Source organism: Bos taurus, chromosome 21, assembly GCF_002263795.3.
Source record: "Bos taurus isolate L1 Dominette 01449 registration number 42190680 breed Hereford chromosome 21, ARS-UCD2.0, whole genome shotgun sequence".
NCBI classification, from domain to species: domain Eukaryota; kingdom Metazoa; phylum Chordata; class Mammalia; order Artiodactyla; family Bovidae; genus Bos; species Bos taurus.
Window position 1 is genome coordinate 47,564,207 of NC_037348.1, and position 26,040 is coordinate 47,590,246.

General features: G+C 35.4%; 1 protein-coding gene across 2 annotated transcripts in view; it reads left to right on the forward strand.

Moving 5' to 3' along the window:
• Nucleotides 1–26,040, forward strand: part of MIPOL1 (mirror-image polydactyly 1) — a 312,949-nt gene that overhangs the window by 143,017 nt on the left and 143,892 nt on the right. For both annotated transcript variants that reach the window (XM_024982072.2, XM_024982074.2), the window contains one exon: nt 1,303–1,410. In XM_024982072.2, the coding sequence (XP_024837840.1) occupies nt 1,303–1,410 (108 nt within the window). The remainder of the gene's footprint in view (nt 1–1,302; nt 1,411–26,040) is intronic.

Genomic DNA, 26,040 nt, shown 5'->3' on the forward strand with positions numbered 1-26,040 from the left:
CTTTTCCCATCTGGAATATGAGTTCCATGCGGGCAGGGATTTTTATCTATTTTGTTAAATGCCATATCCCCCACCATTTATAATTAAACCTAGCACAGGATAAGTGCTTAATAAATACCAGTAAATAAGTGAATATCAAGAGTTTGGTAAGACTTTTTCTTTTAAAAGAATTTGTATGTTACTCAAAGTTGGGAAATACTGATACAGATTGCTGAATAATATTGAGATCAGAGGCAGAAAATATTAGAAGAAATACTCATTTGGATTATGACTGCATCTTGTTTTGTATCATAATAATGATTTTTAATTCATTATGACATCTAACATTTGCTGGGTAATGCAGAAGTAACTGTCTAACTCTCAAACTAATAGGTGTACTTACTTATTGGTTATTAAATATCCTCCTTGAAAACTAGATAAACTAAGGAGTGATTTTTTAAAATATTTTACTGAACAATAGATTTAGTAATTTATTTCTTTACAAATCACCTTTGTATCATCATATGGTTTTAATATGCAGCATATCAGTTTTATATCCTATACAGTCATTGTGAAAATGTTTGACATATTTATATTACAATCTCATTTTTAAATGACATAACATTTTAATGATTTTTTTGAATGTAGATGCTTCTGTTAGTTCATTTATGCTTTTATCATTTCCTTTTTACTTTATTTTTATGTATTCCCAGTAGGTCAATGTCGTTTCACATCTATTTTATCACTTGTTTTACTTACAAGTAAGGTTTAGTCAAAATAGGATTAAAAACAATTGTTTCCTTAGTTGTTTCCAAGTCATGTAGCACTCTGTGGCTGTTGTTTTTTCTCAACTGTTTCTTTAGATATTTCTAAAAATATGAAAATCTCATATATTTTTATGATAATTTTTATTTTAAAAATTAATAAAGTTCCTCACAGAGTATTATATCATAGTTTATTTGGAACCTACTATCATTTTTAGAAGTATATTTTTAATTCAGCCAGCAGATACACAGTGAAAATCATTTGGTCAATGAAGAAAATAATAATTTAATCTTAATTTTACAAGAAATGGGTATTTTTCTAATTTATATGGTAGCATTTAGATTAATAAAAATCAAAACTGAAAATTGCAATTGAATGTGCCAGAGTACTGTACGCAATATTACTTTGTTCATTTTCAACAGTGCTTTTCACTTACTATTCTTATTGCAAAGGATACTTTTTGGGAGAGTAAGATGGTATTATTTACATCAATTCATGTGGGTTTGTGAAAAAAATGCCGTGACTCCTTTACTTAATGGGATTCTTTCCCTGTGGCAGTGCAAACGGCTGGAGCAGGAGCTTCATCATCTGAAAGAGCAGAAGCAGACTTCAGCAAACAACATGAGACATCTGACTGCTGAAAACAATCAAGAACGTGCATTGAAGGTAAATCTCCATTCCTTCTTGCAGGCAAATTAAGGCTGTAAGCCCTTGGTGCCAGCTTTCTGTGCTGCATATATCGGTTGTGTACATTTCAGCAGAAGTGAGCTGTGGTGTTTGCCAACAGCCCCCTCTTTAAACACAGATACAGCACCCTTCTGTCACGGTATTATTTTATTTCGTGTATGTGTACATGAAAACAACAGATTTTCTGAATTTCAAGTAGTGGTATATTAACAACTTTAGGTTCATGCTCATTGTGATTTCAAAGTACGTTGTTACCTTTAGTGGTTAAGAAAAAGTGGCCACTCTGAAAGAAAAAAATATATAATGGGCTTTTTCTTTGCATCAGTAATTATTACAGTAATTTTCTAAATGACTTATAATATTAGTGACCCACAGAATTGACGCTCCTTGAAAGGTACATGAATATGTTTGGGAATTGAAAGAATACTTAAGATGTTACCTACAGCAAAAAATGAAAGAAAGAAAATATATTCTATTAGAACTTGAAACAAGTAGAGTGTATATCATGACAAAAATTCTGTTTGATTTTAATATAGATCGTATAGTTAATGAAAAAGGACATTATTTCAATTTAACTAATTATCTTTTTTTCTTAAGATACTTTTCATTCTCTTTTTTGTGTTTGCCCTGGTTCCTAGCATAATGCCTGTGACATAATAGAGGCCCCTGCCCTCAAGGTGCTTACGTTCTCGTTAACGGGTTAAAAATAAAAACACAGCATAGCCACAGGAAACAAAATGTTCATCGTTGTTGTTAATGGCACAGTTAAAGAAAAATGTGCTGTCAAGAAGTTTGTATTCTATTTGTTGTCTTAAATTCGTTTCTTGCTGCAGATTACAAAAGAACATCATGTCATTAGAAGGGTAAGTCAGTAAACCAGAATCATCAACCAACGTTGAGGAAAACGGTGACATTTGATGTAGAAATATTTTTAATCTGTTTATGAAGTATGAGGTTTGGTTGAAGATGGATTTTCTACAAAGTATATTTAGCTTCGTTCTCAGCAGTGTGTGTGTGTAATAACTTTGCTATTACTATTTAATGCACTTTTCTTTTTTCTCTCGAATTTATAGACAGACCAGAACAATAAATGGGAAAGAAAAGAACTGTAGATTGCTATGATTATTTTTCAGTTACCCAAGGAATTGTCTATTGTATGAGTAAAATTAAGCATATAATTACTTAGATGTATATTTGCAAATCAAAGGTAAAGTTCTTTTAGAGAGAGCCTCCATCATGAGTGTTAGTTTATCAGCCTTAAGGGACAGGTATTATGTGCTCTGTTTGACATGGCTATCGGTATTTAAAATAGGACCTAAAATAAGAATTCTAGTTTGTTAAGTTAATAATAATTGCATGATATTTATTCTGGCATTTTTGTTTGTGTATTTATGTTAAATTGAATTAAATGATAGCCACTATGTGTAGAGAGAAAAAGATGCATAGTTCCAAGAGATTATTAAAATTAGAAGGCAAATTGTAGACCAAAAGAAACCTGTAAATTCAACACAAAATAAAAATAAACCCCCATAAAATCATTCTTTAGTTATCTTGTGCCATAATTCCTCATAGAAAACCTTTAAGTTTATTATTAAAATTAGGTCATTTATAATATATCTGCTTTATTCTGAATCATTTTTTTAAATTTTTCTTACCTTTCAGGGTCTTTATTCTTTATTTAGTCCTTTTATTATTACACTTCATGTCTTTAAATTGCCATATAAGATATGGATAATAATAAGTTTATTACCAAGCTGTTTGGTGAACAAACTTTCTCCTTTCTAAGCAATATGCTTATCTCTTAAAATACATTTACAGGTGTCATTTTAAAAAAATGTTAACTGTAAATATTTGACTAGTATCTAATGAAGTTGAGGAAGAATTTTTAAACAGAATCTGTCTCTAGTAGATTTCAGTCTGCCAATAATATTTCTAGTATTTTAACATAAGTGGTACTATTATTAATATCACTGATAAAGGTAATATAAATTTGAATAGGATGATAGCTGAAGTTTTTGTGCTTTATTACATTGCATTATGCTATAATTCTTAAAGGAAACAGTCCTACAGGTATGTTGGAAAAAATCAAAGTTAATGGTTCTACATTACATAGAACTTTCCAAAGTGATGACTGTGGGAAATAACATGATTATTATACATGGATACATTATATGTGGATACTTTTTAGTAATCTAATGCCATTTGAATGATATCTTTGTTTATCCTAATAACCAGGAAATGCTTTGTAAATTATTTATTGTGATAAAGCATAAAATAAGAATTTTGTTGATCCTTAAATGCATTGTTTTTGAAGTAGTATAGAATGGTGGTGGTTTAGTCACCAAGTCGTGTCCAACTCTTGCGACCCCAAGGACTATAGCTTGCCAGACTCCTCTGTCCATGGGATTCTCTAGGCAAGAATATTGGAGTGGGTTGCCATTTCCTTCTCTAGGGAATCTTCCCAATCCAGGGATCGAACCCTGTTCTCCTGCATTGCAGGAAGATTGCTTAATGACTAAGCTACAAGGGAAGTCCAAGCATGGAATACGTACTAGTTAAATTTGGGAGCATGACACTGTTTCCCTACTTTTACAATATTTAAAATTTTCCCTAATAATAAGTAGAACACAGTGATACATATAGGATGAAAGGCTAAATTTATACTGATACTAATCTATACCCTGAAAGTTACATAAATTAAAAAGATAGTTCATTCCTTCATTTAAAATAAATTTTATCCACTATTAAATTTATTTCTCAATGAACACAATTTTGAACATCTAATGATTTTAAAGTAAATTTAGATTAGGCATAAATATTCAGGCATTAGATTTAATAAGAAATGTCATATAAACTGCCTTTCTTTCCTGTTTGATTTCATTTACTTCCCTTATCACATATCTTTAACCTCCTACAATTGGACTTCACCACTGTAATTCCATTGAAACATACTCTTTCTTAAATTATATGTAACCTCTGATGGTTAAACCCATGAAACTTATCATTGCATATCCTGCTTAGTATCCCAGTAAGCCTAACTGGAACACATTTTCATCTTACTAGCCCCTGCCTTCGTGAATTACCTTCCTATAATTCTTTGCTTCCATATCCTCATCATTTTTCTTTTCTTTGATTGTTATTCTTTAGCTTGTGCCTTTCTTCTACCAGTTCCTAAAGTGTAAATATTCCCCTAAGTTATGTGATTAGTCCCCTACTTTTTGTTTCTTAAAAAAAAAACCAAAAAAACAGATTTTTTATTTTAGAGACGTTTTAGCTGCACAGCAAAATCAAACAAACTAGAACTCCTTCACACTCAGTGTTCCATACGTTCAGATGCCCCCAGCATCCAGTACAGGAAAGGTACCTTTATTGCAATCCATAACCTACATCAGTGTAACCCACAGTCTATAGTTTACATTAGGGTTCACTTAGTGTTGTACATTCTGTTGATTTTGAGAAATGTAAATAACAAATATTTACTAATATCATTGTAGTATTACAGAAGAGTTTCACTGTGAAAAAGTATACAGAAGAGTTTCACTCTAAAAATCCTCTGCATTCCACCTATTTATCTCTCCTTCACCTCAGCACCTACCCAGCCATTAATCATTTTAGTGTGTCCATAATTTTGTCTTTTCTAGAATGTCATGTAGTAGTTCTGTGCACATAGGTTTCTTTCACTTAATAATCATTTAAAGTTCATCCATATCTTTTGATGGCTTTATACTACATTCCTTTTTAGTATTGAATAAATTTCCATTATTTGAATATACCGCAATTTATTTATTCACCCACCTATTGAGGCATCTTTTGGTTGCTTCCAAATTTGGGCATTTATTTATGAATAAATCTGCTGTAAGCATCCACATGCACGTTTTTCTGTGGATGTAAGTTTTCAACTCATTTCAGTAAATGCAAAGAACCATGATTGCTGAATCGTATGGTAAAAGTATATTTAGTTTTTGAGGAGATGCCAAGCTGTTTTCCCAAATGGCTGTACCATTTTGGATTTGCTAGTTATGAATGACAGTTTTTGTTGCTCCATATTCTTGCCAGCATTTGGTGTTTTGTTTATTGTAGGCTTGTCTTTTCTAATTTCATCCATTCCTGCAACATCATCTGTCATTTGTGTCCTAACGACTGCTTTGCCCTTCCACTTGGATATCTTAGTGTCTCCTTTACTTCAGTAAACTTGAAACGAAACCCTGAATTTGACTTCCTAAGTCCTCTCTTCAACCTGGGAGGAAGTCAGGACCTGAGCCAAACTCTGTTGACTCTGTAACTTAACATTTATTCTCAGTTATATTCTCCTTTGTTTACCTTTACAGCTTTATAGAAGCTGGAAAAGTTAAACACTTTGTAAGCTTTTCTTTTTGCCAGTGAGACATAAGAGGAATTCTACAGTGGGGATGACAGAAGAAGGAAGAATCTCAATTTTATAGGTGTGAAGTTGGGGCTTCCTAGGTGATGCAGTGGTAAAGAATCCATCTGCTGATGCAGGAGACACAGAGATGTGGGTTCAATCCTTGGGTCAGGAAGAGCCCTGGAGTACAGAATGGCAACGCACTCCAGTATTCTTGCCTGAAAAATTCCATGGACAGAGGAGCCTGGCGGGCTACTGTCCATGGAGTCGCAAGGAGTCGGACATGTGCAACTGAGCACTCTCACACACAAACACACAAATGCCAAGAGAAAAATATGTTAATCAGTCATGTCTGACCTTTTGTGCCCCCCATGGATGACAGCCCATCAGGCTCCTCTGTCTGTGGAATTCTCCAGACAAGAATACTGGATTATTCTTGGAAATACTTCTCCAGGGGAACTTTCCAACCCAGGGAAGTGAAACTGGGTCTCCTGCCTTGCAGGCAGATTCTTTACTATCTGCATGAGCAGGGAAGCTGGCCTTTAACATCACTGAGCCTTTTAGCAAGTGAGCCACTTGGAGAACTTTTAAGTCCCTATGTGATCATCTATGCCCTGACTTATTTTTCTAGTGACATAATGCTATATATTTTAAATCATTCTTAACAATTTTCTATTTACTTCCAAATTGATCAGTTTGTTGTTGTTTAGTTGTTCAGTCATGTGTGACTCTTTGCAACCCCATGGACTGCAGCACACCAGGCTTCCCTGTCTTTCACCATCTCTGTGAGTTTGCCCAAACTCATGTCCATTGAGTTGATGATGCTATGCAACATCTCATCCTCTATCACCCTCTTCTCCTCCTTTTGCTCTCAGTCTTTCCCAGCATGAGGGTCTTTTCCGATGAGTTGGCTCTTCACTTCAGGTGGCCAAAGTATTGGAGCTTCAGTGTCAGCATCAGTCCTTTCGATAAATACCAGGGTTGATTTCCTTTAGGATTGACTGGTTTGATCTCCTTGCTGTTCAAGAGACTCTCAAGCATCTTCTCCAGTACGACAGTTCAAAAACGTCAATTCTGTGATGCTCAGCCTTCTTTATGGTCCAACTCTCACATCCATATATGACTACTGGAAAAACCATAATTTTGACTATATGGACCTTTTTCAGCAAAGTGATGTCTCTGCTTTTTCCATATGCTGTCTAGGTTTATCATAGTGTTTCTTCCAAGGAGCAAGCATCTTTTAACTTCCAGGTTGCAGTCACCATCTGCAGTGATTTTTGGAGCCCAAGAAAATAAAGTCTGTCACTGTTTCCAATTTTTCCTGTCTATTTGCCATAAAGTGATGGGACCTGATGCCAGTATCTTAGTTTTTTGAATGTTGAGTTTTAAGCTAGCTTTTTCACTCTTCTCTTTCACCTTCATCAAGAGGTTCTTTAGTTCCTCTTAACTTTATTGATCTGCTGCTAAGTCACGTCAGTCGTGTCCGACTCTTTGTGCACCCCATAGATGGCAGCCCACCAGGCTCCCGTCCCTGGGATTCTCCAGGCAACAATACTGGAGTGGGTTGCCATTTTCTTCTCCAGTCCATGAAAGTGAAAAGTGAAAGTGAAGTCACTCAGTCGTATCTGACTCTTCACAACCCCATGGGCTGTAGCCTACCAGGCTCCTCCATCCATGGGATTTCCCAGGCAAGAGTACTGGAGTGGGGTGCCACTGCCTTCTCCTTATTGGTCAGTTAACATCTGTTAATTAATGGCATTCCCAATCTCCTAGACTTGTAGCCTAATATGTAATTGACATGCTCTTCATATCCTTTCAAGCTCTCATCTACTACACAGTGACAGAGCATCCAGTCCTGTCAATTCTGCAACAGTGACTTCTGTTTTACTCTCTTTTGTATTATTATGCCTTGGCTCTATGTCAAGTTCATGATCTAGAAGGTAATAGTACCTTCCAATCTAACTTTTTCCCCCTCAGTTTCTCACCTTTGTAATCATTGTCACACTTCTATTAGCTGTCATTCTAAAACACAAGTGACCCTTTTCTACCCCAAAACCTTTAGTAAGTCTAACATTTTCAGCAATGAAAGAAGACAGATATTCTGAATAACTTTCTTGATAAAAACAATAAAAAGGTTGCCTATTACTTTAAGAATATTTTACAAAATGACTGAGAAGACAAGGAATCTGAAAAGGCTTAAAGCAACATGGAAATAGAAAAACAAATGAACAAACATGGGAAATAAGTGATTGCCTGAAGTCATCTTGCCCCCTCAGTGCATTTGTCAAATGGTGGTGAATTTGAACTTTGAATTTTAAGGACTACAAGGACAAGACAAACAGAAAACAGAGCCAAGGGCCTATTTAAACCAGAATGTAATGAAGATCTTTTCCTGAAGCTGGTGACTTAGATGATCACACCATCACTGTTTAGGTGAACAAGAGTCAAGCCCTTCATGCAAAATATGAAAGTAAGAAAACTTGATTTTCTTACTGTGGAGAAGCTCATAAAAAGTCTCAAGAATTCATTCTTCTACAGTTAGCTTTACAGCTGGTTTAGGATCATACCTGTTGCCTGAATTCTTGCTATCTGACTTCCTGACAGTAATAATGGTATATCATCTTAAATATACTGAAAGCAAAAGGGGGAATAATTCCTTAAATATACAGAGAGAAAGCAGCTGTTGAAAACAAGGGTGAAATAATCATTGGATAAATAAAAGAACTTCATTTGCTTTTCATTGTCTGTTTTGGTTTCTGCCATACAACAACATGAATCAGCCATTGATATACCTATATCCCCTCTCTCTATAACTTCCCTCCCACCTCCCACCCCTCTAGGTTGTTACAGAGCCCTGGTTTGAATTCCCTGAGTCATATAGCAAATTCCCATTGGCTATCTATTTTACATATGGTCATGTATATGTTTCCATGTACTCTCTCCATTTATCCCACTGTCTTCTTCCTCCCTGCTCTGCAAGATTTTGTGGTCTTGAATTATTTCAAAATAATACATTGTTAAAAAATTTTATATGTTCATTGTAGCCAGTGAAAAAGTGCTAAGATATGTAAATGAAATGTTAATAATATTTCCTCTCCTCTCTCACAGTTTCTAAACCTGCCAAATTAATCTTGACTAGGAATTGCAATAGATACCCTGCTTGACTTTTACCTAATTTTAATGAGAATGGATTCTACATTACACCAACTAGTTGTGATACTTACCATGGGATTTTATATTTCCTTTCATAATTTAGAGTCTCACTGAATAGTTCCAATATATAGATCATCCCTGAGTCTGGTTTTGTGGTTGCTTTGTCTTTTGACATGTTTTGTTTGTTTTGCTTTTCGTGTATCTCATAATTTTTTCTTTTTTAAATGCTAGACAAGTGTGGGTAGAATGGTGCTTCTTCTATCAGGCCAGTAGTGTGAGTATTGAGTTGATCTACTGAGGAGTTGGTCTGGATTTGGGTTTTGTTGTTATGGTCACTGTTAGTGCATCCTAAGTTTCAAGCTGTTCTCAGAATGAATTGCTGTTGGCCTTTTTCTAAGGATAGAGGTGCAGTGCTGGAGGACTTTCTCAGTGTTCATCTTCCACCCTTCATTTTCAGTTGATCCTATGTACTTATACCTCGAGGGTGTCTCACTGTACACTCCTGTGCTTGTCTAGCATTTGGATGCTGATTTTTACCATCTGGTATTGAAGAACTGAAGAGTTTTTCTGCTTCTATCTTACACAGTCCCTTTGTGATTGGACTTTGGGGTCAGGATTCCTCTCCATGGGATCCAAACTCTGACTTGTATCTGTGACAGGTATTGTAAAAGAGAGACATTCATGCCCCTTTCTCAATGTAGAATCTACCTATCTAATGATATTGGTGTAGGATCCTGGGCCTGGATCTATTTCTTGCTGCTCACCCAGGAATAGAAAGAGTTCTTTCTTCTACCACTCCCAAGCAGAGTGTGTTTTGTTTTGTTTTGTTCCTGTGTCCTGAAGTTTACTGTCCTTCTTTTAGCTGTATATGGCTTTTGATCTGTTTACAGAAAGGGCTGGTGTTGGGATAGAGGGGTGGGGTGGTTTGTTCCTTTCCATAGCAGCAGTTCCCTCCCCCACATCCCCTGCATGCCTACATCACTGAGGGAAGCTCTCTCTGGTTTTCTACCCTGTCCTTAATATTTCTCATGAGCACCTGATGGAGATCTATGGGGAAATACCTACCCATAGTTGCAAGTTACCTTTTGTCAGGAATTTCCGAAGATTCTGTGCGATAGATAGCTAACCCTTCTTCCCGTGGTCTGCTCTCAGTCAGCTAGACTGTGTATCCCATTTGCTTTGCATGCTTCTCCCTCCTTGAAGTTAAAACTGGTTTTCTGCTGAGCTTAGTTGTCTGATGAGCTCAAGAAAAGGTATGGCTTTGTGCCTTATTTAGCTTTTCTTACTGTCAAAGTGGAGTGACAGCTTGTTCCAGCTTTCTGCAACCTAGGCATAAGCATTACATCTACTGTTGGACTTTGATATTGTCTTGTCATATTTAAGTAGCTTCTTTCTAGAATTTTTTAAAAGTTCTTATTAGTAAGATGTATTTTATTGAGTTCTTGGATGTTGAACAACTCCTTGAATAAACTGTTGGATTTGTTTTGTCATTGTTTTCCTGGAATTTTAAAAGTTATAATCGTCTGCCCTCATACAGTACGTAACTGAGTGTCAGGTACTCTTACTCCATATAGTAGTAAGGAATTGACTTACAGTGGTAAAGTATTTAGACCTTTGAGATAGCAGGTACAGCTGTTTCTAATTTTATAGGGTAATAAACTAAGCAACATGTGTTAATTAACGTGACCCATGTTAGGAGTAGTAGTTAGTGGTGTACCTTAGGTCTGAACCAAGGCTATTGATCTCCAAAGTTCACGTTCTCAAATATAAATGAAAATTACCTGTTTTGTTTGTTCGTTAGTGAGTGTGAATTTTTTTTCATATATCCAAGGGATTATATGTGAGAATATAAATAATTAGGTGTATTTGTTCATGTTTTTTGTCATTTTTTTTCTGTTGGTTTTTCTTTGCTTTCTTTTGGTCCTTTGTCCATCAGTCTTGTTTTGTTTTGTGCTGTTTTGTTTTGTTTTGTATCTTACAGCTTTATTGATAAGTATTTCATATACAATAAAATTCACTTGTTTACAGTTTACAATTCCATGTTTTTTGGTGTATTTGCATATTTGTGCAGACATAACATAACCACAATCGTAATTTTAGAACATTTTCAACATTCACCTAAAACATCCTGTACATTTTTAACTATCATTCCTCATTCCTGCTAACATCCTCTCCTCAGTCTCAAGCAACCACTAAGCTACTTTCTCTCTCTATAGATGTGCCATTCTGGAGATTTTTTATAAATGAAATTATAGGATATGTGATTCTTTGTGACTGGCTTCTTTCACTTTGCATAATATTTTCAAAGTTTGTTCATATTATAGCATGTATCATCCTTCCTTTTTCTTTGATGCATAATCATTGTACAGATATACTATAATCTGATTATCAGATTATTAGCTGATGGACATTTAGGTTAAACATTTAGACCTTTGACCAATTTTTAATGAATTTTTAGGTATTGTATAAGGTAGGAGTCCAAATACTTTTTCTACATGTGTGTATCCAGTTTTCTCTGCACTATTTGAAAGACTGTTTTCCTCCCTACAGAATTATCTTGACACCTTCTCAAAAGTCAGTGATCATAAATTTGAGAGTTTAGCTCAGGACTCTTAGTTCTGTTCTATTGATCTAACATATCTGTCTCTATGATGGTACCACTCTGTTGATCACTAGCTTTGTAGTAGGCATGTCATCTAGACCTGAATTCTCGAGTTTGTTTTGGCTTATTTGGTTGCACCTGTTTTGATGTTAATGTTACTAGCTTAAAGAATGACCAAAATTTCTGCCTTCAGCAGAAATCTTGGCAGCTTTAAAATTGCATGAGAATGATCTTGCCTTAAGTATTAAGTAGAATCAATTTTTAAAACCATGTACTCTTGGTACCTTTTTATTACAGTGAATTTGTAAATTGCTTTTTCAGTAGTTTCACTGTATCTAATTTTTATTTTTCATAAGTCAATTTTGTTGGTCTGTATTTTTTTTCTAGGAAATACCCTTTTCACATCTCAGATTTGATATTATAGAATTGTAGATAATTTTCTCAGTTTTTGAATTTCTTCTGTTTCTCTGTATTCACTCTTTCATCTGTATTGTGGCATATATCTGCTTTCTCTCTCCCTTTCTCTTTTTTCTTATAAAGTCTTTCCTGGGCTTTATGCATTTTATTTTCTTTTAATAAATTCTTGGTTTTATATATCCTTTCAATTTGCTAAAGTTTCCATTTCTGTTTCCCTTTTCACTCTTTATTCTGTTTTATTCTAATTTTTATAAGTTAATTAGCTTATCTCAGTCTTTTTTTAAAAAATAAAATTGTAAGGCTATACACTTTACTCTTGACTATAAGTCCAGCTATGTCTATAGTTTTGGGAGGGATCAAATGTTCATTTTTTTCACGAGTTGGTTCTGTTTTGATTTTTTTTGTTTGATCCAGGATAATTTAGAGAATATAATTTAAACACTTATATTTTAAAATATATTAATGTTTTATTTCTTACCATGTAAATAATCCACTTTGAAAGATATCATCGACTAAATAAATAAATTACAGTCTCTGTTCAGTGTATGAGGTCAATATATATTCAGTTGAACTCAATTTATGCTTCCACTATAACTCCATTCTTATAATTTTCTCATATTGCTAGGAATTTCTTGCTTTATACATTTGTCTGCTCTATTCTTTGTTATATAGATATTTATAACTCTCTCAGGCTATGCATATACATTACATTATTATATACTGTTCCTTTTCAGACTGCTTACAGCTTCATACCTTTAAGTATACTTTTCTGATATATGTATTAGTGCCATTATCTTGGTTCATTCCAACTTCTATATCCAAAATATCACAGACCGAGTACCTTATAAATAGCAGATATTTATTTCTCACAATTCTGGAGGCTGGAAAGTCCAAGATCAAGATACTGGTATGGTAAGGATCTGGTAAGGGCCTTCTCTTTTTTTCGTAGCTAGCACCTCTCACTGTGTCTTCTCGTGGTGAAAGGGGCAAGGGATCACTGTGGGGTCTACATCAATACCATGAACTCTCTATACTCGTGACCTAATCACCTCCCATTTCAAAGGTCACCTTTCTAATACCATCATCTTTAAGGGTTAAGATTTCAACATTGAAATTTTGGAGTGACAGAAATTCAGACCATAGCAACTAGTTTTTCTTTCTTTTGTTTTTACATTTGCCTAGTGTAATGGTAGTGTTCAACAGTAATTTTGCTACTCAGAATTTTTTCATCCTTCACCTGATTTTTATAACCTTTGTTCTCTTGTAAGAAACAGACTGTCCTTATTCCTCGCATGTAGTTTGGCTGGTGATAATACCTCTGTGGCCTCAGGTCTGACAGATCAGAATGTCAGATTCTCCTGGCCACAGCAGTTGCTTCAGAATCAGGCACGTGTACCACATAAAGCCAGTGATTCCATTCCAGGCCTTTTTTCTCTGTGTTGTTATGGATTTAATATAAACAGAAATGAAGTAACTCACCAAATAAAAAGATCTTTCTGCCTCTGTAAGTACAGATCTGCATCATCAATTTGTTGACTCTCTAAATCCCTGTGCTTGATACATACCTTGTAATTTTCTGTCTTCTGTTTAGAGCATCTTCATTCAAGCTATTCGATATCATAAGCAAAACTTTGAAAAATACTCTTACATGTACATCTTTCTCTTAGAGCATGTGACCATACTGTGGGAAGTATAGTGGCAGGAAATTACTGAAGAAGGGGGAGAATGATACCAGATTTTGTACAGGTTGCAGTTCAAATCTCTGAAGTATATGAGAGTATTCAGAGGTCAGATTTAGAAGAAAAGATACATGAAACAAGAGTATTCCAGAATCTCACTACTGATGCACAGAAATAAATGGTTCACAAAAGAGACTGAGAAGCGAGTCAGAAAGATTACCAAGAGGTTGTGTTATCATAGTTTCAGAATAGAATAAAGTTCTGTGTATGGAGTAGTTCACAGGGTCAATTCTACAAAGTCAAATATAATCACAAGTGTCCATTTGATCTGACAACTAGGAAGGCAATGGTACCTTTGTTGTTGCAGCTGCAGTTCAGTGGTTCTGATGGTAGCCTTCAATCTAGTAAATTGCAGTTAATACATTTAAAAGTGGGGAAAAGGTAGATTATTTTTTGAGGAGCTTTTCTGTGAAGTGTAAGTGTAAGGATTATATGAATATAACCTGGAGGAAGATTTAAAGAATGGAGAGAAGATCAGTTAACATATCCTCAAGCATTCTCCTTTTATAAGAAATCTGATGTGTGCCTGTCTAGCCCAAAGCTAGCTAATAATGATCTGTATTTGTTGTTGTTCAGTTGCTAAGTTGTGTCCTACTCTGTGACCCCAGGCTCCTCTGTCCTCAGCTATCTCCTAGAGTTTGCTGATGCTATCTGACCATCTCATCCAGTTCAAAAAGATTGGTAGGTTCACTTTAGTTCAGTCACTCAGTTGTGTCTGACTCTTTGCAACCCCATGGACTGCAGCCCACCAGGCTTCCCTGTCTTTCACCAACTCCTGGAGCTTACTCAAACTCATGTCCATCGAGTTGGTGATACCATCCAACCATCTCATCCTCTGTTGTCCCCTTCTCTTGCCTTCAATCTTTCCCAGCATCAGAGTCTTTTCCAATGAGTCAACTCTTCCCATCAGGTGGCCAAAGTATTATAGTTTCAGCTTCAGCATCAGTCCTTCCAATGAATATTCAGGAGTGATTTCCTTTAGGATGGACTGGTTGGATCTCCTTGCCGTCTAAGGGACTCTCAGGAGTCTTCTCAAACACCACAGTTTAAAACCATCATCTTCAGTGCTCACCTTTCTTTCTAGTCCAACTCTCACATCCATACATGACTACTGGGAAAACTATAGCTTTGACTAGATGGACTTTTGTTGGCAAGGTCTCTACTTTTTAATATGCTTTCTAGGTTGGTCATAACTTTTCTTCCAAGGAGCAAATGTCTTTAATTTCATGACTGCAGTCACCATCTGCAGTGATTTTGGAGCCCAAAAAAATAAAGTCTGTCACTGTTTCCTTTGTTTCCCCATCTGTTTGCCATGAAGTGATACGACCAGATGCCATGATCTTAGTTTTCTGAATGTTGAGTTTTAAGCCAACTTTTTCACTTTCCTCTTTCACTTTCATCAAGAGACTCTTTCATTCTTCTTCACATTCTGCCGTAAGTTTGGTGTCATCTGCATATCTGAGGTTATTGATATTTCTCCTGGCAATCTTGATTCCAGCTTGTGCTTCATCCAGCCCAGCATTTCTCATGATGTACTCTGCATATAAGTTAAATAAGCAGGCAATATACAGCTTTGACGTACTCCTTTCCTGATTTGGAACCAGTCTGTTGTTCCACGCCCAGTTCTAACTGTTGCTTCTTGACCTGCATACAGATTTCCTGGGATACAGGTCAGGTGGTCTGGTATTCCCATCTCTTTCAGAATTTTCCACAGTTTGTTGTGATCCACACAGTGAAAGGTTTTGACGTAGTCAATAAAGCAGAAGTAGATGTTTTTCTGGAAACTCTTTTGCTTTTTTGATGATCCAGCGGATGTTGGCAATTTGATCTCTGGTTCCGCTGCCTTTTCTAAATCCATCTTGAACATCTGGAAGTTCATGGTTCATGTACTGTTGAAACCTGGCTTGGAGAATTTTGAGTGTTACTTTGCTAGTGGTTAGATGATAATTTAATCATTTGGAATCAGGAAACTGAGAGAGAACACAACAGTGAGCTTTGAAATCTGAGCCAAAAGATCCCAAGGTAGGTTTAGGGCCGGGCAGACTGCTGTGCGCTTCCCTGGTAGCTCAGCGGTAAAGAATCTGCCTGCAGTGCAGGAGACCCGGGTTCAATCCCCGGGTAGAGAAGATCCCCTGGATGGGCATGGCTACCCACTCTAGTATTCTTGCCTAGAGAATCCCACGGACAGAGAAGACTGGCAGGCTGAGGTCCATAGGGTTGCACAGAGCCAGACACTACTGAAGTGGCTAAGCAGCAACAGCAGCAGACTGCTGTAGGCCATGGGTACTCTGAAGTTATGAAATAGCCAGTTGGAAAAGTTGGAGCCAATATGTCAATAAAAAGTATGAAATTCTGAAGAAGAGAGGTGAAAAGAGATTTTATCCTGGTTCCTAATAGTATTGTATTTCCATGTAGGCTTTCTTTTCCACACAATAAATGTTTTCTTTCTTTATAATGGGCAAGACTCTCAGCTAGACCGGGTTTAAAGTCTGCATGCCAAATGGAGAATTGCCATGATGCATTCATTATAGGCTCTCTGAAAGGAATGATTGCATTAAAGGGTGACTCTGTGGATTACTGCACCAGGTATAGCCAAATCATCAAAGCCTGTGTAAGTTCATCAAGTACACCAAGACACAATAAAACTGATGAGATTCAGATGAAACAACTGTGAACTGTTCCCTCTTCCATAAAAGGAATACTGAATTACTGTGGGAAACTTCTGTGGAGTTTGTCAGAGGCAAACCCCAAATATAATACTTGTTCAGTTCAGTTCAGTTCAGTCGCTCAGTCATGTCTGACTCTTTGTGACCCCATGAATCATACCACGCCAGGCCTCCCTGTCCATCCCTAACTCCCGGAGTTCACTCAGACTCACGTCCATCGAGTCGGTGATGCCAGCCATCTCATCCTCTGTTGTCCCCTTCTCCTCCTGCCCCCAATCCATCCCAGCATCAGAGTCTTGTCCAAATAATACTTGTAAATATTTACATTTAATTGCTCCTAATATTGGTTACGAATGTTTTTGTAATTTTTATGTTCATAGTACTATTTTAACAATTTGAAGATATTATTTTGACAAAAAATGATAGAAATATAAAATTACCTTGCATGCTTCCCTATTGTTTTATACATTTTGTAATATGATAAAAAAAATTAATCAAAATGAGCATTTGAGTGAAGACATACACTTTCAGTAGAAGACTGAACTTTAGGCACACAGGCAGACTCACCATTATGGGAGCTGGGTTTAGATAGATCCTGGAGTCTTTCTCCAGCCTTTGGACCTAGTATTTCCCTGACTGAAAAAATGCTCTGCATCACCTATTGCCCTATTTCCTTTGCCCAGATAATACCTACTCATACCAACTTCAGTTTGGCCACAGTCCTCTTATCTGTAGCCAAACTGGAGAAAGATTTGGGTAATAGAATCAGTTCAGTTCAGTCGCTCAGTCAGGTCCGACTCTTTGCAATCCCATGGACTGCAACACGCCAGGCTTCCCTGTCTTTCACCAACTCCTGGAGTTGGTGATGTCCATCGAGTTGATGATGCCATCCAACCATCTCATCCTCTGTTGTCCCCTTCTCCTCCTGCCCTCAATCTTTCCCAGCATCAGGGTCTTTTCCATTGAGTCAGTTCTTCACATCAGGTGGCCAAAGTATATTCAGGACTGATTTCCTTTCATATCTGGTTGGATCTGAATATATATCCTGAATATTTCAGGACTGGTTGGATCTCCTTTCTGTCTAAGGGACTCTCAAGAGTCTTCTCCAACACCACAGTTCAAAAGCATCAATTCTTCGGCACTCAACTTTCTTTATAGTCCAACTCTCACATCCATACATGACTACTGGAAAAAACCATAGCTTTGACTAGATGGACCTTTGTCAGCAAAGTCATGTCTCTGCTTTTTAGTATGCTGTGTTGGTCATAGCTTTTCTTCCAAGGAGCAAGCGTCTTTAATTTCATGGCTGCAGTCACCATCTGCAGTGATTTTGGCACCCAAGAAAATAAAGTCTCTCACTGTTTCCATTGTTTCCCCGTCTATTTGCCATCAAGTGATGGGACTGGATGTGTAGTAGAATGAAATTGTTTTAATAACAGAATAAGTACTGACCTGAAAAGAAACGTAATATGTGAGAAACCGTTCAGGGCTCCCAGGACTTCCTTCCCGGTCTTTCGTAAGGCTGTCCACATCAGCAGTCCTCCTTTCCCCTTGTCCCCAGCTCTCCCTCATCATCTCCTCCCTTTTTTTCCTTACCTATTGGCCTTTGGTATTACGGTGACCAAGAAGGTGTAAAAGAGCAGATGTCCACAGTACTTTCTTGGAAACAGTACCCTGGGTACCTTTAAAGGCAATAAAGGTCCTATTCATTGGCTGTTAGGTACTGAGTATAGGTTAATTGGTACTGAGTATAGGTTCATAACAGAGGCGTGTATCAGAATCATAAGAAGAATGGTTGTTATTTAAATCTGGGCCTGACATAAAGCATGCTGAATTGGAATATCTTACATGGTGTTTGAAAACTTACTGTCATAGACTTGGTGTTTGGACATAAACTAGAGACAAAATAATTCCCCAACCTTCTCTTATGCCTGTGGATTTCTTTATTTCTGAAGATAGTATTTATTTTCTACCAATTGTGTGTTTTAATGTTGTTGCTCATTGTTGGTCAGTCCCTAAGTCGTGTCTGACTCTTTGCAACCCCATAAACTGCAGCATGCCAGGCTTCCATTCCTTCATCTTCTCCCTGAATTTGCTCAAACTCATGTCCATTGAGGAGAAGGCAATGGCATCCCACTCCAATGCTCTTGCCTGGAAAGTCCCATGGATGGAGGAGTCTGGTGGGCTGCAGTCCATGGGGTCGCTAGGAGTCGGACACGACTGAGCGACTTCACTTTCATTTCTCACTTTCATGCCTTGGAGAAGGCAATGGCAACCCACTCTAGTGTTCTTGCCTGGAGAATCCCAGGGACGGAGGAGCCTGGTGGGCTACCGTCTATGGGGTCGCACAGAGTCGGACACGACTGAAGCGACTTAGCGGCAGCAGCAGCATGTCCATTGAGTCAGGGATGCCATCCAACCATCTCATACTCTGTTGCCCCCTTCTGCTCTTGTTTAATGTTAGTTCTGTTTAATTTTCTAATTGATTTCAGGATTGGGCTGGTATCAGTGTTTCTGTGGCATTATCAGTTTTATATCTTTTATAAATGTGTTTTTTGGTATTTTAGGGATAAGCTAGATGAGACTACAGAGAGACTGCTGGCCAAATAAAATTTTTCTGTTTCAGTTTTTGCATTTCCAGCAATCAAGTTCTACACAAGATTGTACCTAATAGTGATTTGAAATGAATGACTTATTAGATTCTCTTGTGAATTGCAGTGTAGTAATACTGTGAAAAGTGTAGTGAAAAATCCAGATGGTTTTTTAAATACTGTGAAATTTAATTTGATGGATTTTTAGTATTACATGTTCTTTCTAAACTAGAATATATATATATTAAAACATTAAATTATCAAATAGAATTAATGTACTCTGGCTACAGAGGAAGTTGTTTCTAATTTCAGACGTGATGCTGGAAAGCAGTTAAGTCCTTCATGAGAGATTACATACAATTCTCAATATAAGTATTTTTAACAGTGTAGTTTTCTGTACCAAGCAAATCGTTATTGTATTAGCATCTTTGGCTTGAGTGGTTTTTAGACACATAGTTTTTAGTGTAATGCAGCTACAGAATGTTGGCATATTTAACTTATTACTAATATTTTAAAAACTAACATTTTATATAAATTGACATAGCTACAGTATGTCTTCTATATCAAAATAACTTTATTGTGTTGTTCAGTGTTGGCTAGTTTTTCTGTTATGTTGATGCATTAAAACAGATATTAAATTTTATCATTAATTCAGCGCCTGGTCTCTCATCAAATCCCCTTAATTACAAATTGACTCCAAGGATTAGACAGCATGGATTTTAATTTTAACTGAAACAAAAAAAAAGCATCTTGAAGAATCACTCTTGCCTAGTGCCTCATAGACACATTTAAAAGATCCATAATTTATTGCTTAGTGTTTAAAGTTGAATACAATACAAAATTATATATTCATATTCATATATTCTCTTATATTCATATTAAATATGTGTTTTAATATATATTTCATAGTCTTGAAAAAACTCAAGTATTTTTAGATAAATAGCAGCTTCAGAAGTTTTGAAAACTTGTAACCCTTTCTTTAGAAAATATTAACTTTGAATATTGCACAACCATAACTATATCTGAATGACATATATTTTCTTTTATTTCTGTTTCCTTAATAATTTCACAAAATCATGCAGTGTGATTTTATATATTCCATAGAAGTCTTTCCGATGTAATCTAGTGTCCTATTTCCAGTATTATTTGTAGTTTATAACTATTTTGCTAAATCTTTACTTCTTTTGATACTCGCTATATTAAGTCCAGAATCATTTTTGTGCATTTTACTCTGACTATATATGAGCTTTTCTGTCCTTCTTGGTAAAAGTGCTAGTTTTTAAATTTGAATTTTGATACATAATTACTCATTTAAAGATAGAACAGCAATTCATGTTTATTATAATAAGAGGATAATGAAATGGAGTCATGATTACGGTGATCAAAAAGTACATTTGTCCCCTGTATTTGTTGTTTCATTATGTGGTGATCAGCTTTTAACTCTGTGTTCCCTCTTAAAGAATTTACTTATTATTCTTAAAAGATTCTGGAACCTATCTTCTGATAGTTGTCACTTATGTTGAATTTATCTAGATCTATAAGTTTTCAAGTAGTCAATTTACTTTATAAAGACCAAGAGATAATTATTAATAAACCTAAAGTATGCTAAGTTATATCATTTTTTAATAAATTATGTTGTGTCAATTACCTTTACCTTTTGACAGTGTGTAAAATATAAATAATTGTATTCTTTCCAGTTAGGGGATATCGCTTATCTGATATTTTTGTAAATTGATTTTTAAATAGTAGTCCATGGTGGGCTTTTGTGCTGTTGCTATTAAACTGGATTTTTATATGCTGGAAGGTAGCGTCCACATGAGCTCAGCTCATCATGGGAAAAATAAATTGCCTAGAAACAGATTGTTTACGTAATATTAGACGGTAATATAAACCAACAAAAGCAAGGAAATTAACTTCTAAGGCTGACACGGTGCCCTTTCCTCGCTCCTTGGTGCTGTGGATATCATGAATGTGTTGTAATACCAAAGTACCATGGACTCAGTTCAGAACTGTCAAACATAATTCTAAATTTCTTTACTTTGTTGGTTTATGTCACAACTTAATATTATTTTGTCCCTTAATACTATATAATGTTCTTCACATGTGAGATGAAGCAATGCATGGGTGCATCTGAACAAAATGGAAAAGTTTGTTTGCTTTTCTCTCATTTACAGTTGATTGCCTCTGATTAACCATTATCATGCTGCTCTAATATAGTTCTTTAAATTGTGAAAAAAGGTAATAAAAAAATTATAAAGTATCAGGACATTTTTAAAAAATGTAGTTACTGATTTTAAAAATGTTATTTATTCTTAATTTTTTTCCCATCGATTACTTTTTATCATTTTCTTGTCATCTTGAAAGGCAGCTATCTCTCTGTTAGGGCGATGAGAAACTACTAGTGTTTTATTATAAATACTCAAGTATACAAGTATGATTTCACAGAGAGTTCTAATATGAGTTGCAGAAAAGAATTATATGTGGAATATCTACTTCTAGAGTAGAACGAAACCTCTCAAAGTAACCTCCAGGATTTATTTGGAAACTGATAGAAACTAGGCCACTCTTTTAAGAGCACCTATTTCTTGATGATTATGGTAAAACGTAAAAATGCATTCACTTAATTTTTATATTCAGTAGTTAGGTAGTCGCTAATCAATTCTTAATGTGTTATCTTTGCTTTGGGGTCTCTTTTATACAATTATGGGGGGACTTTTAATACTAAATATTTCAGTGTTAGAAAATTTATTTCTTTTATGAATAAGAGTTCCGTATCTATAGCAGTTTGGAAATTATTTTCCTTTCTGTTTTTCTCTGTAAACAATATCTACCCTTTTTAGATATCCATTAAGACAATTTTCTAAAAGAGAATTACAGATTTTTAAGCTTTGAATATTTCTTAAGAAAAATCTTTCCTTGTACCAAAGATACTTGACTTTTTTTTTTAAGATTCTTATTTATTTCTGATTTGTCTGTTAAACCTTACAGAAGGTCACATACTTTCTGTAAAATTATACAACAGAACAAACTCTCTAATGTGGTCAAACAAAAGATCTTGCTCTCAGAAACTAAAGTACTCTGAAATATGATGGTAGCGAAGCAGTTTAAAGTGAGGAAGGGTGATCATTCTTTATGAAATTTTATTTTTATTTTATGCAAGTAATGTTTAATTGGCTACATTTAAAAGTAGTGAAAAAATGATCTATTTGCTAGAGATTTGCAAAACAATACTTTAAGCTCTAACTTATTTTGAGGTGTTGAAAGGTGAAACATTTGACATTTTCTTTTCGGGCATTGCTTTAAAAAACAGAGGGCGGGAAAGAGGCGTTGCCACATCAGAGTTAAGGGTGTTTGTGGTTGTCCGTGACAGCAGCTCTAGTTTTAAAACACCTGTGTTTACTTTAGAGCTTTTCAGAGTCTGCCTGAAAGTGGCCTAAGAATGGCGCAGGCCTTCATGATGGCTAGGGTTTTTTATAATGCAGAAACAGAACTACACTTTATACTTCGATGTTCTGTTCCCGGCATTTACTTCTCTTATTATATATATTTTATCCCTTCATATACTTACAGATGTCCATCAGATAATGCATGATTTATAATCTATATAATGTATAGATTATACTGTATCAAAGCCATTTGTTTTTATAGATACGTTTTGCTTTTTGTTCACTGATTGATAAAGGTTGGCGAAAAAGTCTTCAGTATATTATACAGTTGTATTTCCATTCACGATTTAAAGAAGTTCATGAAAATACTTTTTTGGAGAGAAATGAATGTGGCCTAATGTGTGTTACATTATTTTGTTTTTATCTTTAGTGGTTTGAATATAGGTTGATGTTTCAATTTGCCCATCATTTCCTAGCTAGTCACTGTTTCCACTTTAGGAACATGTGCTTTTTAAATGATTTTGTACATTTCTTATAATTTTGTAGTATTTCAAATGACATCTACATATTGTATAATCTCTATTATTCTCCAATTGAGATATTCTTAACTATGAGAATTTAATTTAACAGAGTTTAGTTTTTACTGAATTGTTTCAGTATTTTTTTGTTTTCAAACTGAATTATCACATATCATATACTCTGTGATGCATTCCTATAATATTCAACTTCTTAATTGTAGTATCAAGACATTTCCATGATATTACAGTTAATATCAAGCCTCAGTAGTGTATAAAGGAAATAATTTTGTCTTTTGGTAAGAGATAGGTGTTCTTTGTTTCTCCCTATAACTGGTTTTTAACATTTTATGTACTTAAACCCTTTTGAGAAGCCAATGCCAGTTTTGAATATTTTCCCTTGAAAAATACGCATGCACAGAAATTTGCATATAGGTTCAAGTTTATTTCTCACCCAACCCCATCCATGTGCCCCTGGATAAGAACCTTATTCTAGGTCTTATTTTCTCTAGATAGTGGTATAGACAGTTGTTAACCCAGAATATCAGAGAATCACAGTCAGAAAAGTATTAAGTACTTAGTACAAATCACTATGTTAGAAATTGAAAAACATAAAGCAAACATTGATTTTACCAGCTTTAAATATAAATAGTATTTTAATGATATACTCCAAATCTTATGATGGCTACATGTTAATGTCCTAATCCCAGTACCTCAGGAAAATGATAAAATAAAAATGATAATTGCCTCATTTTTATAGATATAAGCAGTTCACAATATACCTATTACTTTACTGAAAGATAAGTCAACTAATATCATCACATAAAAGCTGCAAAAAAAAAAAATGATATTGTACTTCAATAGGGTAGGCATCCCTCTAGGTGGCTAATGCTTAGCTGTAGACAGTATACTAAAGGAATACATGTAATAGTGTGTATCACCTGAAAGATAATGAAAACTTGAGGAAAATAACTAATAATTGAGTTGTTAAATATGAAAGAATCCAGAAAGAGGTAATTTAAAATGCTTGAAACAGAGGAAAAGCAGCAACGTTATTTTAAGTGGCGTTAAGTTACGTGTTCAATCGCTAACTTGTGTCTGACTCTGACCCAGCACAGGCAGGGTTGACTGCAGCATGCCAGGCTCCTCTGTCCTCCACTGTCTCCCAGAGTTTGCTCTAATTCATGTTCATTGAGTTGGTGAGTTATATGACAAATAACTAAAATATTTTAATAATGATTTATAATAATACTGTAGTGTGTATGGTTTTACCTAGATCAGGAAAACTGTTTTGGTCAGATAAAACTGCTGAGAGAAAGGATAATTTTATTTAAAATCTTTTATTTTTTTTTTCTGTGACTACTGATAAGGAAGTAAAAAGGAAAAAAGATTCTCTTAGTGCTGTAAGTACATTTGTTTCCAGAAACTCTCAAATTGCTTAACTTAACTCCTGAAACTTGATACAGGATTTCCACTGGGTGTGTCAGTTTGTCTTGGTGGTAGTTCTTGTTAGATAGTAGTTACCTGTCTCTGACGTAAGTTTCAGCATAATTCACGTGTAGCCACTCTTTGTATTATATAAGATTTACAATTCTTTAATAAAAACTTTATGTGTGTATCTGTCTCAAGCACACTTCCAACGTCCCTAGTTGTTAAGACCACAATTCTCTCTCTGCCTCCCTCTCTCTCTCTCTCTCTTCCTGAATCTTAAGCTATCAGTCCTGTGTTTAGAATGTTTTTATTATAAAGCACTGGGTGTTTTAAAATTCATATTTCTCTACAACTAATATTTTCCAATATAATTTTAAAGGGGAAATGGGAAAACTTTAAGATCCAAAAGATTTCTAAAAATTAAATGAGACTTAATATAGAAATTAAGACAACTGAAATGAAAGCCAGAGATATGGCTTAGAACTATGCAAATATATAATATAATTTGGAGAATTACACATTATCTCATGTTCAATTTTGAAGTAAACGTGAAGAGAAAAAATAGTGAATCAATGATCAGGAAAAGCATTAAGTAACAACTATGAAACTATGTAACACCTGAAGAAACTTTCTTGGACTCATTTCTTAGGATTAAAAATAAAACTTGAAGACTTCCCTGGTGATCCAGTGGTTACGACTCTCACTCCCAATGCAGGAGACACAAGTTTGATTCCTGGTTAGGGAAGTTCTGCAAGCTGTGTGGTATTGCCAAAAACTTAGTAAATCAGTAAAAATAAAACCTGATTTAATCAGCAGTATTGGAGAGTTGTGTTTTTATTTAAAAGCTGAGTCACTAAGCATCTTAAGTCCTTTTGTTCCACCAGTGTTAACTGTCTTTCAAAAATGTATTAGTATATTTGCTTACTGTACTAAAGGGCTTCCCTAGTAGCTTAGCTGGTAAAGAATCTGCAGTGCAGGAGACCTGGGTTGGATCCCTGTGTTGGAAACATCCCCTGGAGGAGGGTATGGCAACCTACTCCAGGATTCTTGCCTGGAGAATCCCCATGGACAGAGGAGCCTGGTGGGCTACAGTCCATGAGGTCGCAAAGAGTTGGACATGACTGAGCAACTAAGAACAGCACAGCACATGTGTGTTTACATTCATATATTTATGCATATACACACATACCTATTGAGGCTGATCACATGATTTACATGGGCTATATCTGTGTTTTTTTAATTGGAGCATTGACAGCTTAGAAATATAGGTCATTCTTTATTCTTTTTTTCATTTATTTTTATAGTATATTTTCTATGTTCTGTCTTTTGACCCTTGATTTTTTATTCTTGAGAGTTATTTATTCACAAAAATACTGTGTGTTATAAAATAAAAGGCTTTAACTTCTGCTTCTGAGTGTGATTGAGTGGTTTGCAGCATCCCAGCACTCCTTTCAAGAACAACTGAAAAAAAAAAAAAAATTTCAAGGGAAAAGAGAACTGCCAGGAAAATGAGAACTAAAGTGGTCAAGATAGTGGTAGCAAAAAATCTAAAAGAAAACTGATTTCTTCCGTCACTTTTACTCTGTACGCATTTGTTCATTATTTGCAGGTAGAAATATGAAAATTCTAGCTTTGTACTCATGGAGTGTGATTGGTAGGACTCAGAAAAACAAGCAGATTTTCGGTGGTGATGTTGAGGGAAGGAGGGACTCAAGCATACATTTAGTAGTGCCTTCAGGACATCTC